At 47.4% G+C, this 16,856-nt stretch overlaps 1 protein-coding gene across 2 annotated transcripts in view; it reads left to right on the forward strand.

Annotated features, from left to right (window-relative positions):
* The window catches only part of CLMN (calmin), a 253,807-nt gene that overhangs the window by 188,075 nt on the left and 48,876 nt on the right, over nt 1-16,856 (forward strand). For both annotated transcript variants that reach the window (XM_063947617.1, XM_063947616.1), the window contains exon 2: nt 5,155-5,216. In XM_063947617.1, coding sequence (XP_063803687.1) covers nt 5,155-5,216 — 62 coding nt within the window. The remainder of the gene's footprint in view (nt 1-5,154; nt 5,217-16,856) is intronic.

Here is a 16,856-nt window from a genome sequence, read left to right on the forward strand (position 1 = left end):
CCCCCACCTTGATAGATGCCCGTACCACTGCCGTCAGCAGCACGAGTATGTACAGGGGAGTGTAGTTCATCAAATCGACAGTGTCTAGGTCGACAATGTTTAGGTCGACCACTATAGGTTGACAGTCACTAGGTCGACATGGATGGAAGGTCAACAGGGTTTCTAGGTCGACATGTGCTATGTCGACAGGTCTAAAGGTCGACATGAGGATTTTTTTTATTTTTTTTGGTGTCGTTTTCTTCGTAGAGTGACCGGGATCCCAAATTAGTGCACCGCGTTCGCTCGCCATGCTTCGGGCATGGTGCCTTCGCTCCGCTACCGCTTCGCTCGGCACACTTTACCGTTCCAATCGTAGTCCACGTGGATCGTTAAGTATGAAAAAATTAAAAAAAATAAAAAAAAATTTAAAAACTCATGTCGACCTTTAGACCTGTCGACCTAGCACATGTCGACCTAGAAACCCTGTCGACCTTCCATCCATGTCGACCTAGTGACTGTCGACCTATAGTGGTCGACCTAAACATTGTCGACCTAGACACTGTCGATCTTCAGACCGGATCCCGTACAGGGTGCTAGGGGGGGCATGACATAGCTGGGGAAGTCAGTGGGTGTAAATGTGTAAGTGGACGTCTGGAGTAGGATGGCAGCTTTCTCCAAAGGATGCTCATTCAGCTGCTATTACATTTATATATTATTGCCATTATTGTGTCACATTGGTACATATTTATACAGGTGACTTACCTGCAGTATTTTGCCAGAGCAGATCTGCATCTTGTACATGGTACCAGCTGTGTGGTAGTATTAATGTGTATACAAAACTAAGGCTTTTGCTATCTGCACTAACAATAATATACTGCACATCTGTGTGTTTGTAGTAAATAAAACATTGGGGATTTGGTCATATTTGATCAAAATATTTCAGCTTGCAGCCCATCATCAAGGGAGCCCAATTTCCTGCAAGTTTCTGTTTTACACTAGCATATATGCCCAGCACACCATTACATTGCAGTTACATGTATTCCCCTCCCAGATACAGGGGGGAGCATCTATACCGGGCTGGCTAGTGAACCGCACCCAACTAGGCCTTTTATAGCCGTGACTGAAAGCTGCCATGATAGCAGACTAGGCCTGTGCTTGGTTACACCAATTGTGTGCATGGTACCAGCTGCATGGCAGTATTAATGCCATATATGTACAGATGTGTCCTATTGTGGCGCTGCTGACTATAGCAACACTCTGTAGCTGGATCGTGATGCAAACACATTGCCGTATGCCGCAAGTGTTTGCATCGCAGCCGGTCCCTTTGAAGTAAATGGGAGTCGGGCGCATGCACGTGCCGGCTCCTATTCAAGTCTGTAGCATAGTGGAAGCATGTGATCACATGCGCCCCGCTATGCTGCGCTGTCCCAAGGATAGCAGGACACATCTGTATACAAAAAAAAGTTTTGCTGTCGGTGCTAACAATAATATATTGCAAATCTGTGTGCATGTAGCAAATAAAACAGAGGGTATTTTGTCATATTTTGATCAAAACATTTAAGCTTGCAGCCCATCGCCAAGGAACCCCAATTTTCTGCCAGGCCCTACCCTAGCTTATATGTCCAGCCTACCACTATATTGCAGTAGGCAGATCTCCTGGGACGTAGCCGGGGTGGGTCAGGTGGTACAGCGTGCATTTCCAGAGACGTAGCCGAGGTCAGGGCAGGCGGCAGACAGTGTATAGTGAGGGATGCACTGGAGGTTGGAACAGGCAGCTGATGCAACAGGAACAAGATGATTTAAGGATTGCAGATGTTTCTATTTCACGCTAGTGCATGTCTAAGGGTATAAGATCTGATTGCATTGGCACATTATGGTACGTTTCTCTCCATACAGGGCATACAAATTGAATGTTGTCAAATAGCCCCTGGTCCATGGCAGGAATTGGTTGTCTGAAAATTTTGCTGTGGGGCACAGGAATATTCTGTTTATCTAGATCCATGGCGTTCTTGAGCACTATGAGTGGGGATGCTGTTTTTCCACTCTCTACCTCTTCCCAGTTAATAGAAGAGAAGAAGGGGTGTTCTCGCACGTCGCCATTTACCCCAAACCGGAGGAACTGGTCCTTACACAGGAGGTTGGATAAAAAGTCCTTTGTTACTCCATCAGCAAGGCCTTCGTATGATGGTTCCTCTGTAATGATCATTGCTGCTATCTCTGACACGGATTCTCCAGGGAAAGGCTCCGATCCTGTAGCGAGCATATATAATATAACCCCAAATGCGAACCAGTCCACACCTGCACTGTATGGCTGGCGGGTTATCATTTCTGGAGCAGTATAGCCAGGTGTCCCGCAACAGCCTGCACTATCAGTTACTCCATACACATTCATTAGGGCTAGACCAAAGTCTGTGATCTTCACATGGCCGTCTGCGGTCAGCAGAACATTTTCCATTTTGATGTCTCTGTGAATTATTCCTTTAGAATGCATGAACTGTAATCCACAAACCAGCTCCGCCGCTATAAATGTTATTGTGGGAAGGTCCAGCTCTGATGTCTCAAAAAAATCTAACAGATCTCCTCCACTAGCCAGTTTCATTACACAGTATAGATAACGATGTGTTTGGAAGGCTGCATATCCATGAGTAAGGAAATTGCTCTGATGTGCCAGCTGAAGGACCCGACATTCGACCAAGCTGCCCTCGTTCTCTATTAGGGCTGTCTTCTTTAAGATCTTAATTGCCACTCTTTCCCTGCGAAGAGCGTCTGTTGCCAGCAGCACTTTTCCGTAGCCTCCCTCTCCAAGTATTGAGTGGAAAGTGAATTTGTCCACTGTTAAGGGGGCAGTGTCGTTGCTTTGGTGGCTGGTGGGCGTAGCGCCTGGTCGGCCTCTTCTAAATGCTGTTATGAATTGATTTTTTTTATTTTTTAGAAATGCTGCAATTCTTTCCCAGTTTGTTCGTGATCCCTTCCTAGTGATCTCAGTGATCGCGCTTAGCCAAAAAAAAAGTGGGTCCCAGGGACCACTCACTTTTAAAAATTGGGGTCCTACCGGTCTTTTTCTGGGCCCCATCGGAATGAAGGTTCTTATTAATCTTAATCTTGTTTGGACACTACAAAAGTTTTGCAAGGTGAGGGATGGGGTGACAATGCTGCTGGGCTGTGTAGCATGCAGGACACCCTGCACCAGAGGTATAACTAGACATTTTGGTGCCCTTAGGCAGAAAGTGAATTGGTGTTCCACCTGCCAGACTGTAAAGTATAGGAAATGCGCGGCACAACATTGTAGGGGGCATGGCTTCATGGGGAAAGGGCGTGACCACATAATGCCAATTCACATTACACCACACAGTAGTGCCGCTTATACACATTGCACCAGGTAGAACCTCCTATGCACACTGCGCCAGGTAGAACCTCCTATACACACTGCGCCAGATAGAGCACGTTATACATATTACGCCAGATAGAGCACGTTATACACTTTGCTCCAGGTACAGCGCGTTATACACTTTGCTCCAGGAACAGCACGTTATACACTTTGCTCCAGGTACAGCCGTTATACAATTTGCTCCAGGTACAGCGCGTTATACACAATTTAGCACATCTACGATCAACTCTGAATTACCCCCCGTGTGAGAAGAAGTTTGAGTTGGGATAGGTAATGGGGCCCAAACACTTGTGAGATATCAGGTACAACTGTTTGATTTCGACCGCATCTGTGAGATAAATCGAAGGATTGTATGCACATTTTATGTACCATGCGACGCGATACGCGGGCACGCTGGTCGAATCTCACTTCTCAAGATATTATGTGCTGCACTTAATATTTATCGCATCGCAGTGCGATTGCGTGTGTTTTAAAAACACATGCGATATATCGCACTGCGATGCGCGATGGGCACCAGCTGGGAGCGGCCAGAGGCCACTCCCACTCGGCGGTGACGTGCCCATCACGTGATTACCATGCGATCTATCGCATGATCGCATGGTAATCACTTTGGCAGTTCAGGTGCGATGCCCCGCGATGACGCGTCGCGGGGCTTTGCACAAGTCTATGGGGACCATAAGGGTTGTGCAGATTTAACCAATGGGAACATCTAAATGTTAACAGCAGCACAGAGTACCGATGTGACGCAGCACAGGGATGGACAGGCGGAAGTACAGTAAGGGAAAGAATCTTGAGCCCTCCATGTGAGTGGAAATATGTTACCCAATTATAAAGCTCATCAGAATAGGTAAATAAATATTAATGTTAATAATAATAATAATTGTGCAGTATTTTTAGCCAATTTTGTTATCATTACATGGGGTATATTCAATTAGGGTCGGATCCATTCCAACATGCATTTGTCGGAATGGATCCGACAACCCCTATTCAATCTCATCTCAATTCGACTTTTAAAAAGTCGAATTGAGATGAGGGACCCAGAGGAGGAGAGGAGGGGAGCTGCGGGGAGACCAGCGGGGACAGCTGTGGGCAGACGGAGGAGAGCAGCACTACAGTAGCGCTGCAGGAGGATGTCACACAGCCGCCAGACCTCACGGCAGTGTCCACCCGGCTCCAGCAAGCGTGACCTCACTTCCTGGAGCTGAGTGGATGCTGCTGCCGTGAGCGGCGCGGCTGTGAGACATCCTGCTGCTGTGCTCTGCTGTAGCGCTGATCTCCCCTATATGCCTGCGGCTGTCCCCCGTCTCCCCGCGGCTCTCCTCCCTCTCCTCCTCTGGGTCCCACATCTCAGTCCGACATTTTTTTATGTCGGACTGAGATGGTCAGAAACGGGGCCAAATCCTGTCGAATTTGGCCCCGTTTCACTCAAAAGTACATGAATTGGCAGCTATACCGCCGATTCACGTACTATTCGACAAGTCGAATTCCACGACTTATCGAATAAAAACTGATGGGGCTGAATAGGTCGAATCACTATTCAACCTTAAAAAGTTGAAAACTGCCGTCTTTTCGACAGACGGCAGTTTTCGACCCTAATTGAATATACCCCATGAACTATAGGCATGCATATCCTTAAATATTTTTTGCTGTGGATTTCAATAAACTTCCAGACAATTGGGTTTGGAGTCGCATGCCATTCCCCCCCAGAAATTGCACTGTAATTATTTTAATCACATTTAATAACTGTTCAAATGACATATTTTGCCTTTTTTTTTTTAACCTCCTAGTGGAACGGGAGAATGTGCAGAAGAGAACATTTACCCGATGGATAAATCTGCATTTGGAGAAGGTATGCTAGACCTGCATCATATGACTTGTTTTGAACATTGATATGAATGAGATTACAACACTGGTACTCCAATGCCTGAGAATTGTTTCAGTGAGTCAGAAGCTAGGAGGTAGGACTGGGGGGCATTATTCAATTGGAGTCCATGGATGCCAGCTCTCACTCATGTTATTGCTTAATATTCACTGTGCTGCAATCAGCCAAATGCAAGTTAACTTAAGCGCTATTTCCATGAATATCGTATAATGCAATTCATTGGTTGTTGAAAAGAATAGCACCTAAATGAACAAAATTGGTTAAAAGCTCATAATACAGTGTGACAGTCTGTGACAACCACTCACTAATCAAAAAAGATGAAGTCTTGCTTATACACTACATATACAGTACATGACAATCAGCCGTGTATAAATAAAAATTGTCTGTGTGCAAATAAAAAATGACCAGTTCAGTATTTGCCCTGCATGCAAAAAATCTAAACGTACTGCACCCGTTGCTCTGCAGTATGGTTTGGCCAGGTGCACAGTTACAGGGGGATCTGGTCAGAATCCTGGAGGTCAGGATCCCAGCAGTCAGAATCCCGACGCCAGAATCCCGTCACTACTCACCGCATCTACCGGGCCACTGCAAGGGTGGGGGGGGGGGGGGGGGGGGGAAGGTTTAGGCTGCGGGCAGAGGGTTAGGCTGTGGGGAGGGAGGTTAGGTTTAGGCACCCCCCAGGGAGGGTTAGGGTGGGGTGGGGGGGTTTTGAGTTTAGGCCGCGGGAAGGTGGGGGTTGGGTTTAGACACCACCGGTGAAGGTTAGGGTTAGGCTGCGAGGTGGTGGAGGCGGGGGGGGGGGGGGGGGATTAGGTTCAGGCTGCTAGAAAGGAGGGTTAGGGGAACAGTGGGGGAAGGTAAGTATGCTTACCATCCCCGGTCGGGATTCTGATCATCAGGATGCCGCGGTTCGTATTCTGACCGCCAGCATCCCATCCGCCGATATTTCAATCCCAGCCCGTTACAAGGATCAGCAATAGCAATCACAGGATCTGGCTGTTTATATAATTGTATCTATGTCCAAAATACACAGAGTTTATGCCTAAATACATTATGTTACCTTTAAAAACAAAAAAACAATGGGGTAAATTTACTAAGATGGGAGTTCTATTTAAGATGGGATGTTGCCCATAGCAACCAATCAGATTCTACTTCTCATTTATTTAGCACCTTCTAGAAGATAATACCTGGAATCTGATTGGTTGCTATGAGCAACATCCCATCTTAAATAGAACTCTCATCTTAGTAAATTTACCCCAATGTGTGTAAACCATAATAAACATGCTGTCATTAAAACATTAATAGTGCCAATAATAATAAATAAGCTAAAATAAAAAAATCAAATCAAACAATAAAACAAAAAGACCACTGTGGGTGTTATTTTATTGGCGTTTATGGGTGGTATATTATCTTGGCAGAATAAGCAGCTTGCCAGTTCTTATGTTATCGAATACAAAACTGCAGACATTGAGGTTCCTGGCAAAACAGAGTTCAGAGTCAGTGTTCGTTTTGTTAATATTTTCTATAGAAGAAGAACAATGGGGGTCATTCCGAGTTGATCGTAGCTGTGCTAAATTTAGCACAGCTACGATCAGACACTCAGACATGCCCAGCACAGGGCTTGTCTGCCCCGCATGTCAGTGCCGCCCCCCCCCCCCCTTCCTTTTGCATCTCAGGAGTAACTCCCGGCAAAAGCAGGTCCTGCGGCTACGTCACGCAGCCGTCGCTGCCCGCCCCCCAACGGTCCGACCACGCCTGCGTTGGCCGGACCGCCCCCCCCCCCAAATGGCGGCTTAACGCCACCGTCCAGCCCCCTCTCACCCAGCGACCACCTCAGAGGCGATCGCTAGGCAACGACGACTGGCATGCGCTGGCATACTGCGGCGCCAGCGCATGCCCAGTTCTGACCCGATCGCTGCGCTGCGATAAACTGCAGCGAGCAATCGGGTCGGAATGACCCCCCAATGTGTATGTATTTGCACACACAAAACATACAAAACAAAGCATATCTTCAAGTAATCGGATCAACGTCCAGACGGGTGGTATTTTAATCGCATACCCTATAAACATACTTAACTACACTCCTTTAAGGTGTGGGAGACTCCTGATTTTCCAGGAAGTCTCCCTGACCCCGTAAGAGAGAGTAGATCTCCAGCACCCCACCCACTTCCTAGTGAAGTCAACAGGATGGGGAGATAATCCAGAGTATCAGGGGGGAAAGGGAAGGGGGGTGGCCTGTCCCGCATACTCCCCAAGGATCAGCTATTTGCAGCATTTTTACAGGGTTTAGGTTTCAATTTTTACACGCTCCTCCCAAATCTCTAAGCACATGTTACTTCTGCCCCACCGGCAGTGCAGCATGTTTCTTTCAGGTGCATAGCTGCTGATCCATTTGACTTATGACATCTGTGTGCGATGAGTAGAGCCTCACCTGTCATTCTCCAAGAATTTTAGTTCTACTTTGCATTATTTTAATATTTTTCATAGTCAAAACTCTCTGCTGTAAATACAGGGAGAGATAAGAGGTGAGGCAGCAGCGAACTGAGCCTCTCCTGATGGTCAGACACAGCCTGGCTGTAGCTGAAGCGGGCCACGCTGCAGCCAATAATACTTCAGTGAAAAAGGACTAAGGGAGGCAGCAGTCGCATCTGTCTTACTGAAGGGACCCGCATGTCCGCAAAACTCCACCTCCAGTCCTCACAGTTCTTCTCACTGACACTGGCTGCTGGAGTCTGATTGCTGGGCACAGTACTAGTCTCATCCCACCAAACTGGCCATATCCCATAGCGCCTCACCATTTACACAAGCTGAGAGTGTATCTGACTATCTTTACCTCAGCGAAAGCGTACCTTTGTGTGTCATATACATGTGGTGCAGATTTCTGAGTTGAATATGCGCATCTTCACGCCAGACATAATTGTATGACAGATTCAAAATACTGCAACAGATATATAACTGTACGGACGCATGTATGCTTGTGCGCAAAAGTTGCATCTTTACGTTCCATTCTAAAGCAGACTCAGTATATTTTGGTAACACTAGGTGAGCAGACCTCTGCTCCCGCCTATACCTGCCACTGGCTGTCTGGCTTTATGAAGTATTTAGCTTCTGTAAAAGCTATTAGCGAGCGATAATTAGATCATGCAGAAACTCTGTTTGTTCTCCCATACCAGCCACATAAGGAACATTTCAGGCACAGGAGCAGTTTTGTTTGGCTAAAAGTTTTCTCTCTGCTTCAGACTATATGTATTTAAAAGAAAGAAAAAAAAAAACCTTGACAGAAGAATTGGCCTGGTGGCCCCTAACCCTGGTACCCTTCAGCTGTCAGGTGAAATCATCTATTGGAACTTCTACCCTGGGGATCAACATGAGCCAAAACTGTTTTGCTTCTCTTGGCTGCTGTGATGATGAAATGGAACATAAAGAGCACTGAGCATCCGTTTTAATGTTCTACTGGGACAAATTGTTAAATGTTGAAGGAGTTAATAATCCATAGAGACTAATGCAGGAAGGAATGGAAAAGCTGGTGCTTTGCAGCGTCAGGCCCTTATTAGGATGGACTCTGTTTATAATCTAGTGGGGAGGAGGCAATACTGTAGCTGTAATGCAGTAATGTGTTGGGGTATAATTGGGATGATATGTAGTCACTGGGGTAAATTTACTAAGGTTGGAGGTTTTTTCAGATTCTATTATCTTCTAGAAGCAGCTAGATACATTTTAAGTAGAATCTGATTGGCTGCTATTAGCAACATCACTTCTAAAAAAAACCTCCCACCTTAGTACATTTACCCCTTTATGTCAACGTGGTCTAAATGTCAACACGGTCAAAAAGTGAAAATGTCAAAATTCACAATGTTGACAAGGATATAATGCTGACATGGTCATTATATCAACATTGTGAACGTCGACAGTCACAATGTTGATAGTACATGTTAGGGTTAGGCTGTGGTCACAGTAGGGCAAGGGCTTAAATGAAGCAAAAAAAACACTGTCGACATGCTGTCTGTTGACATTGCCGGTGTCGGCATGGTACAGGTCATTATTAGGAATGTCAACATTCTGATGTCGACATTTCATACTACACCCATTTGGGATATTACTGGCATGAAGGTGTAAAGTCTTTGCGAGAATGGGTCCTGTGACATAGCACGCTGTCCGGTACCAGACTGCCAGTGATTGACAGTCTGATGCCATTTGGGGGCGGCAGTGGCCTTTGTTTCTCCAAATGGAGGTGTGTGGCCACCGTTTAGGGGGAGGTAAGAGGCCAGGGATCTCCGTGGTTGCTCGGATAGTTCCTGGTCTCTGTGATGGGAGGGCTTTCATGGCACCATGGGCCACCCAATGGTGAGAGAGAGATCCGATGCTGCGTCCTGGGATGCAGTTTGGATCACTAGTGCAGCAGGAGGGGTTTGCTAGTAATGGACACCTCCTGCTGTATCACTATACAGCGCTATCACTGCTGCTTCCAAGGAGGCATCTCCATCCCAACCACATCTGAATCAGGCCCATAGGGTGCTGGAGTAGTGTAGTCCCTCAGTAAAGACAAGATGGGCTATGTCCCAGGCTTCCAGTCTGGCAGGAGAATATAGGAGTAATAAGCTGAGCCAAAGGTTCTCAAACGTGGTCCTCAATGCACCCCAACGGTCAAGGTTTTAAGTATATTCATGGCTCAGCACAGATGGTTAAATCGAATTGACTGAGGTGCTAATTAAGTCACCTGTGGCCAAGCATGGATAAACTTTAAACCTTGACTGTTGGGGTGCCTTGGGGACTGTGTTTGAGAACATCTTAGCTGAGCATGTAGGGTAGTGTTGGGATATTGGGGGTCATTCCAAGTTCGCTCGTTGCCGATTTTCGCAACGGAGCGATTAAGGCGAAAATGCGCATGCGGTAAGTATTTTAGCTCAAAACTTAGTAGATTTACTCACGTCCGAATGAAGAATTTTCATAGTTGAAGTGATCATAGTGTGATTGACAGAAGTGGGTGTTTCTGGGCAGAAACTGACCGTTTTCTGGGAGTGTGCGGAAAAACGCAGGCGTGCCAGGATAAAACGCAGGAGTGTCTGGAGAAATGGGGGAGTGGCTGGCCGAACGCACGGCGTGTTTATGACGTCAAACCAGGAACAAAATGGGCTGAGCTGATCGCAGTGTAGGAGTAAGTCTCGAGCTACTCAGAAACTGCTAAGAATTTTCTATTCGCAATTTTGCTAATCTTTCGTTCGCAATTCTGCTAAGCTAAGATACACTCCCAGAGGGCGGCGGCCTAGCGTGTGCAATGCTGCTAAAAGCAGCTAGCGAGCGAACAGCTCGGAATGACCCCCATTGTTACAGTGGGTTTAGGGCCTAATTCAGATCTGATCGCAGCAGCAAATTTGTTAGCAAATGGGCAAAACCATGGGGGTCATTCCGAGTTGTTCGCTCGGTAAATTTCTTCGCATCGCAGCGATTTTCCGCTTAGTGCGCATGCGTAATGTCCGCACTGCGACTGCGCCAAGTAAATTTGCTATGCAGTTAGAAATTTTACTCACGGTTTTTTCTTCGTTCTGGTGATCGTAATGTGATTGACAGGAAGTGGGTGTTTCTGGGCGGAAACTGGCCGTTTTATGGGTGTGTGTGAAAAAACGCTACCGTTTCTGGGAAAAACGCGGGAGTGGCTGGAGAAACGGAGGAGTGTCTGGGCGAACGCTGGGTGTGTTTGTGACGTCAAACCAGGAACGACAAGCACTGAACTGATCGCACTGGCAGAGTAAGTCTCGAGTTACTCAGAAACTGCACAGATAAGTCTTTTCGCAATATTGCGAATCTTTCATTCGCAATTTTAAGAAGCTAAGATTCACTCCCAGTAGGCGGCGGCTTAGCGTGTGCAAAGCTGCTAAAAGCAGCTTGCGAGCGAACAACTCGGAATGACCCCCCATGTGCAATGCGGAATGGGGGGGTGGGGGCAGATGTATCATGTGCAGAGAGTTAGATTTGGGTGTTCAAACGGAAATCTAAATTGCAGTGTTAAAATAAAGTAGCCAGTATTTACCCCTGCACAGAAACAATATAACCCACCCAAATCTAACTCTCTCTGCAAATGTTATATCTGCAACCCCTGCAGTGCACATTATTTTGCCCATTTGCTAACAAATCTGAATTAGGTCCTTGGTCCACAACAAGCATCCAGTCTGGTTGGAGAGACTCAGAGGACTATTTTTGGTCCCATAGCAAAAGTGCAGTTTAGGATGTAATGCACTTATTTCTCTAAAGTCCTAGTGGATGCTGGGGACTCCGTAAGGACCATGGGAACAGCGGGCTCCGCAGGAGACTGGGCACTCCAAAGAAAGATTTAGTACTATCTGGTGTGCACTGGCTTCTCCCTCCATGCCCCGACTCCAGTTAGAATCTGTGCCCGGCCGAGCTGGGTGCTCCTAGTGGGCTCTCCTGAGCTTGCTAGAAAAGAAAGTATTTTGTTAGGTTTTTTTATTTTCAGAGAGCTTCTGCTGGCAACAGACTCTATGCTACGAGGGACTGAGGGGAGAGAAGCAAACCTACTCACGGCAGCTAGGTAGCGCTTCTTAGGCTACTGGACACCATTAGCTCCAGGGGGATCGAACACAGGTACCTAACCTTGATCGTCCGTTCCTGGAGCCGCGCCGCCGTCCCCCTCGCAGAGCCAGAAGAACAGAAGCAGCAGAAGCATGAAGACATCGAAATCGGCGGCTGAAGACTCCTGTCTTTACTTAAGGTAGCGCACAGCACTGCAGCTGTGCGCCATTGCTCCCACAGCACACCACACACTCCGGTCACTGTAGGGTGCAGGGCGCAGGGGTGGGGGGGGGGCGCCCTGGGCAGCAATTAAGATACCTTTTGGCAAAATTATACATATATACAGTCAGGCACTGTATATATGTACGAGCCCCCGCCATTATTTTTACACAGAAACGGGACAGAAGCCCGCCGTTGAGTGGGCGGGGCCTTCTTCCTCAGCACTCACCAGCGCCATTTTCTCTCCACAGATCCGCTGAGAGAAGCTCCCCAGGCTCTCCCCTGCAATAGAAGAGGGTAAAAAGAGAGGGGGGGGGCATATAAATTTGGTGCAAAAACAATATATACAGCAGCTACTGGGTTAACACTAAGTTACTGTGTGATTCCTGGGTCATATAGCGCTGGGGTGTGTGCTGGCATACTCTCTCTCTGTCTCTCCAAAGGGCCTTGTTGGGGAACTGTCTTCAAATAGAGCATCCCCTGTGTGTGTGGTGTGTCGGTACGTACGTGTGTGTCGACATGTCTGAGGTAAAAGGCTCCCCTAAGGAGGAGATAGGGCAAATATGTGTGTGAGAGGGTGTCTCCGTCGACAACGCCGACACCTGTTTGGATATGTGTAAGTGCTGAGGTGAATTTATTGCACAAAAGATTAGAGAACAGACAGGGAATCTACCCATGTCTGTCCCTATGTCGCAGAGACCTTCAGAGTCTCACAATGCTCACTATCCAAAATAGTAAACACTGATATCGACACAGAGTTTGGCTCCAGTGTCGACTACGATAATGCAAAGTTACAGCCAAAATGGCTGAAAGGTATTCAATATATGATTATTGTAATAAATGATGATTTGCATATCACTGATGACTCATTTGTCCCTGACACAAGGGTACACATGTTAAGGGGAAGAAAGCTGAGGTAAATTTCCCTCCTCTCATGAGGAAAAAGTGCGGGAAACTCCAGACAAGAGACTGCAGCTTCCCACAAAAAATTCTCAAGCAGTATCCTTTCCCCACTAGGGCCAGGATGTGATGGGAATCTTCCCCTAGGGTGTCCCGTTTGCCCAGAAGGTAACACTAGCTATTCTCAGGGATCCTGCAGATAGCGTGCACATTCTAGTATACTACTCAGACCGGCGATTGTGTCGGCATGGGTTTATAGCGCTGTGGCAGCGTGGACAGGTACCTTATCAGCAGAGATTGAGACCCTAGTATGCATATAGATATATATATAGAGATATATATATATATATATATATATATGTATATATAGAAATATATATATATATTAAAGATGCTGTCTTATGTGATAGGTATATATATATATATATATATATATATATTAAACATGCCCAAAGAGACATGAGTATACTGGGTCCTAGTGTCAAAGCTATGTCGATTTCTGCTTGACGTGTCCTGTAGAATATGCAATGGACAGATGATGCCGACTTAAGAGGCATTTGGAAGGCTGAGGATTGTGTGGAGACGGGTTCTCGGACCTGGTCTCCACAGCTATAGCTGGTAATTCTGATATTTTGCCTTATATTCCTGCACAGCCTACGAAAGCACGACATTATCAAATGCAGCCTTTTGAATAAAGAAACAAGAAAGTCCAAGGTGCGTCCTTTCTTGTCAGAGGCGGGGGCAGAGGAAATAAGCTGCACAACACGGCTAGTTCCCAGATACAGAAGTCCTCCCCGGCCTCTACAAAAATCCACCGCATGTCGCTGGGGCTCCACAGGCGGAGCTAGGCCCGGTGGGGGCACGCCTTCGTAAGTTCAGCCACAAGTGGGTTCACTCCCTGTTAGATCCCTGGGCACTAGATATTGTGTCTCAGGGATACAAGCTAGACTTTGAGAAGATGCCCCCTCACCGACGGCCCTGCCGGCTTCCCCCCACGAGAGGGAAACAGTGTTAACTGCAATTCATAAATTGTATCTTCAACAGGTGGTGGTCAAGGTTCCCCAACTTCAACAAGGAGGGGGTTATTATTCGACCTTGTTGTAGTCCCGAAACCAGACGGTTCGGTCGGACCCATATTGAATTTAAAATCCCTGAACATATACCTGAAAGGGTTCAAGTTCAAGTTGGAATCGCTAAGAGCGGTGATTGCAAGCCTGAAAGGGGGAGATTTTATGGTGACTCGGGACATAAAGGATGCATTCCTTCATGTCCCCATTTATCCACCTCATCAGGCGTACCTCAGAATTGCGGTACGGGATGGTCATTAACAATTTCAAACGTTGCCGTTTGGTCTCTCCACGGCCTTGAGAATATTCACCAAGGTAATGGCGGAAATGATGGTGCTCCTGCGGAAGCAAGGTGTCACTATTATCACGTACTTGGATGATCTCCTCATAAAAGCGAGATCAAGAGAGCAGTTGCTGAACAGCGTATCACTTTCTCTGGAAGTGAAACGGCAACACGGCTGGATTCTATATATTCCAAAGTCGCAGTTGGTTCTTACAGCTCATCTGCCTCTCCTAGGCATGATCCTAGACACAGACCAGAAAAATGTTTATCTCCCGATAGAGAGAGCTCAGGAGCTCGCGACACTGGTCAGGAATCTATTAAAACTAAAACAGGTGTCAGTGCATCACTGCACTCGAGTCCTGGGAAGGAGGGTGGCATCATACGAGGCCATTCCCTTCGGCAGGTTCCATAACTTCCAATGGGACTTACTGTACAAGTGGTCCGGATCACATCTTCGGATGCATCGGTTAATCACCCTATCCCCCAGAGCAAGGGTGAATCTCCTGTGGTGACTGCAGAGTGCTCACCTTCTCGAAGGTCGCAGATTCGGCATTCAGGACTGGGTCCTGGTGACCACGGATGCAAGCCTCCGAGGGTGGGGGGCAGTCACACAGGGAAGAAATTTCCAAGGGCTGTGGTCAAGGCAGGAGACTTGCCTTCACATCAATATCCTGGAACTAAGGGCCATATACATCGCCCTAAGTCAAGCGGAGACCCTGCTTCGCGACCAACCGGTTCTGATCCAGTCAGACAATATCACCGCAGTGGCTCATGTAAACCGCCAAGGCGGCACATGAAGCAGGGTGGCGATGGTAGAAGCCACCAGAGTTCTTCGCTGGGCGGAGAATCACGTAAGCACACTGTCAGCAGTGTTCATTCTGGGAGTGGACAACTGGGAAGCAGACTTCCTCAGCAGGCACGACCTCCACCCGGGAGAGTGGGGACTTCACCAAGAAGTCTTCACGCAGATTGCAAATAGACGGGAACTGCCACAGGTGGACATGATGGCGTCCCGCCTCGACAAAAAACGAAAATGGTATTGCGCCAGGTCAAGGGACCCTCAGGCGATAGCTGTGGACGCACTAGTAACACCGTGGGTGTTCCAGTCGGTCTATGTGTTTCCTCCTCTTCCTCTCATACCAAAGGTGCTGAGAATTGTAAGAAAAAGAGGAGTGAGAACAATACTCATTGTTCCGGATTGGCCATGAAGGACTTGGTACCCGGAACTGCAAGAAATGCTCACAGAGGACTCATGGCCTCTGCCTCTCAGACAGGACCTGTTGCAACAAGGGCCCTGTCTATTCCAAGACTTACCGCAGCTGCGTTTGACGGCATGGCGGTTGAACACCGGATCCTAGCGGAAAAAGGCATTCCGGATGCAGTTATTCCTACGCTGATAAAGGCTAGGAAGGACGTGACAGCAAAGCATTATCACCGTATATGGCGAAAATATGTGCTTGGTGTGAGGCCAGGAAGGCCCTACAGAAGAATTCCAGCTGGGTCGATTCCTGCACTTCCCACAGTCAGGAGTGACTATGGGCCTAAAATTAGGGTCCATACAGGTCCAGATTTCGGCCCTATCCATTTTCTTTCACAGAGAACTGGCTTCACTGCCTGAGGTTCAGACGTTTGTTAAGGGAGTGCTGCATATTCAGCGCCCTTTTTGTGCCACCAGTGGCACTTTGGGATCTTAACGTGGTGTTGGGTTTCCTGAAATCCCACTGGTTTGAGCCATTTAAGACTGTGGAGCTAAAGTATCTCACGTGGAAAGTGGTCATGCTGTTGGCCTTAGCTCCGGCTAGGCGTGTGTCAGAATTGGCGGCTTTGTCATGTAAAAGCCCCTATCTGGTTTTCCAGATGGACAGCGCAGAATTGCGGACTCGTCCGCAATTTCTGCAAAAGGTGGTGTCATCTGTTCATTTGAACCAACCTATTGTGGTGCCTGCGGCTACTTGTGACTTGGAAGATTCCAAGTTGCTTGACGTAGTCCGGGCTTTGAAGAATTATGTAACCAGAACGGCTGGAGTCAGGAAGACTGACTCGCTGTTTATCCTGTATGCATCCAACAAAGTGGGTGCTCCTGCTTCAAATCAAGCTATTGCTCGCTGGATCTGTAACACGATTCAGCAGGCTCATTCTGCGGCTGGATTGCCGCATCCAAAATCAGTGAAAGCCCATTCCACAAGGAAAGTGGGCTCTTCTTGGGCGGCTGCCCGAGGGGTCTCGGCATTACAGCTTTGCCGAGCTGCTACTTGGTCGGGTTCAAACACATTTGCAAAATTCTACATGTTTGATACCCTGGCTGAGGAGGACCTTGTGTTTGCTCAATCGGTGCTGCAGAGTCATCCGCACTCTCCTGCCCGTTTGGGAGCTTTGGTATAATCCCCATGGTCCTTACGGAGTCCCCAGCATCCACTAGGACGTTAGAGAAAATAATAATTTACTTACCGGTACTTCTATTTCTCGTAGTCCGTAGTGGATGCTGGGCGCCCGTCCCTAGTGCGGATTTTCTGCAATACGTGTATATAGTTATTGCTTAATAAAGGGTCATGTTATTTTGGCATCCATTGGTTGATGCTCTATTGTTTGTTCATACTGTTAACTGGGTAT

This window comes from Pseudophryne corroboree, chromosome 12 (genome assembly GCF_028390025.1).
Source record: "Pseudophryne corroboree isolate aPseCor3 chromosome 12, aPseCor3.hap2, whole genome shotgun sequence".
Lineage (NCBI taxonomy): Eukaryota > Metazoa > Chordata > Amphibia > Anura > Myobatrachidae > Pseudophryne > Pseudophryne corroboree.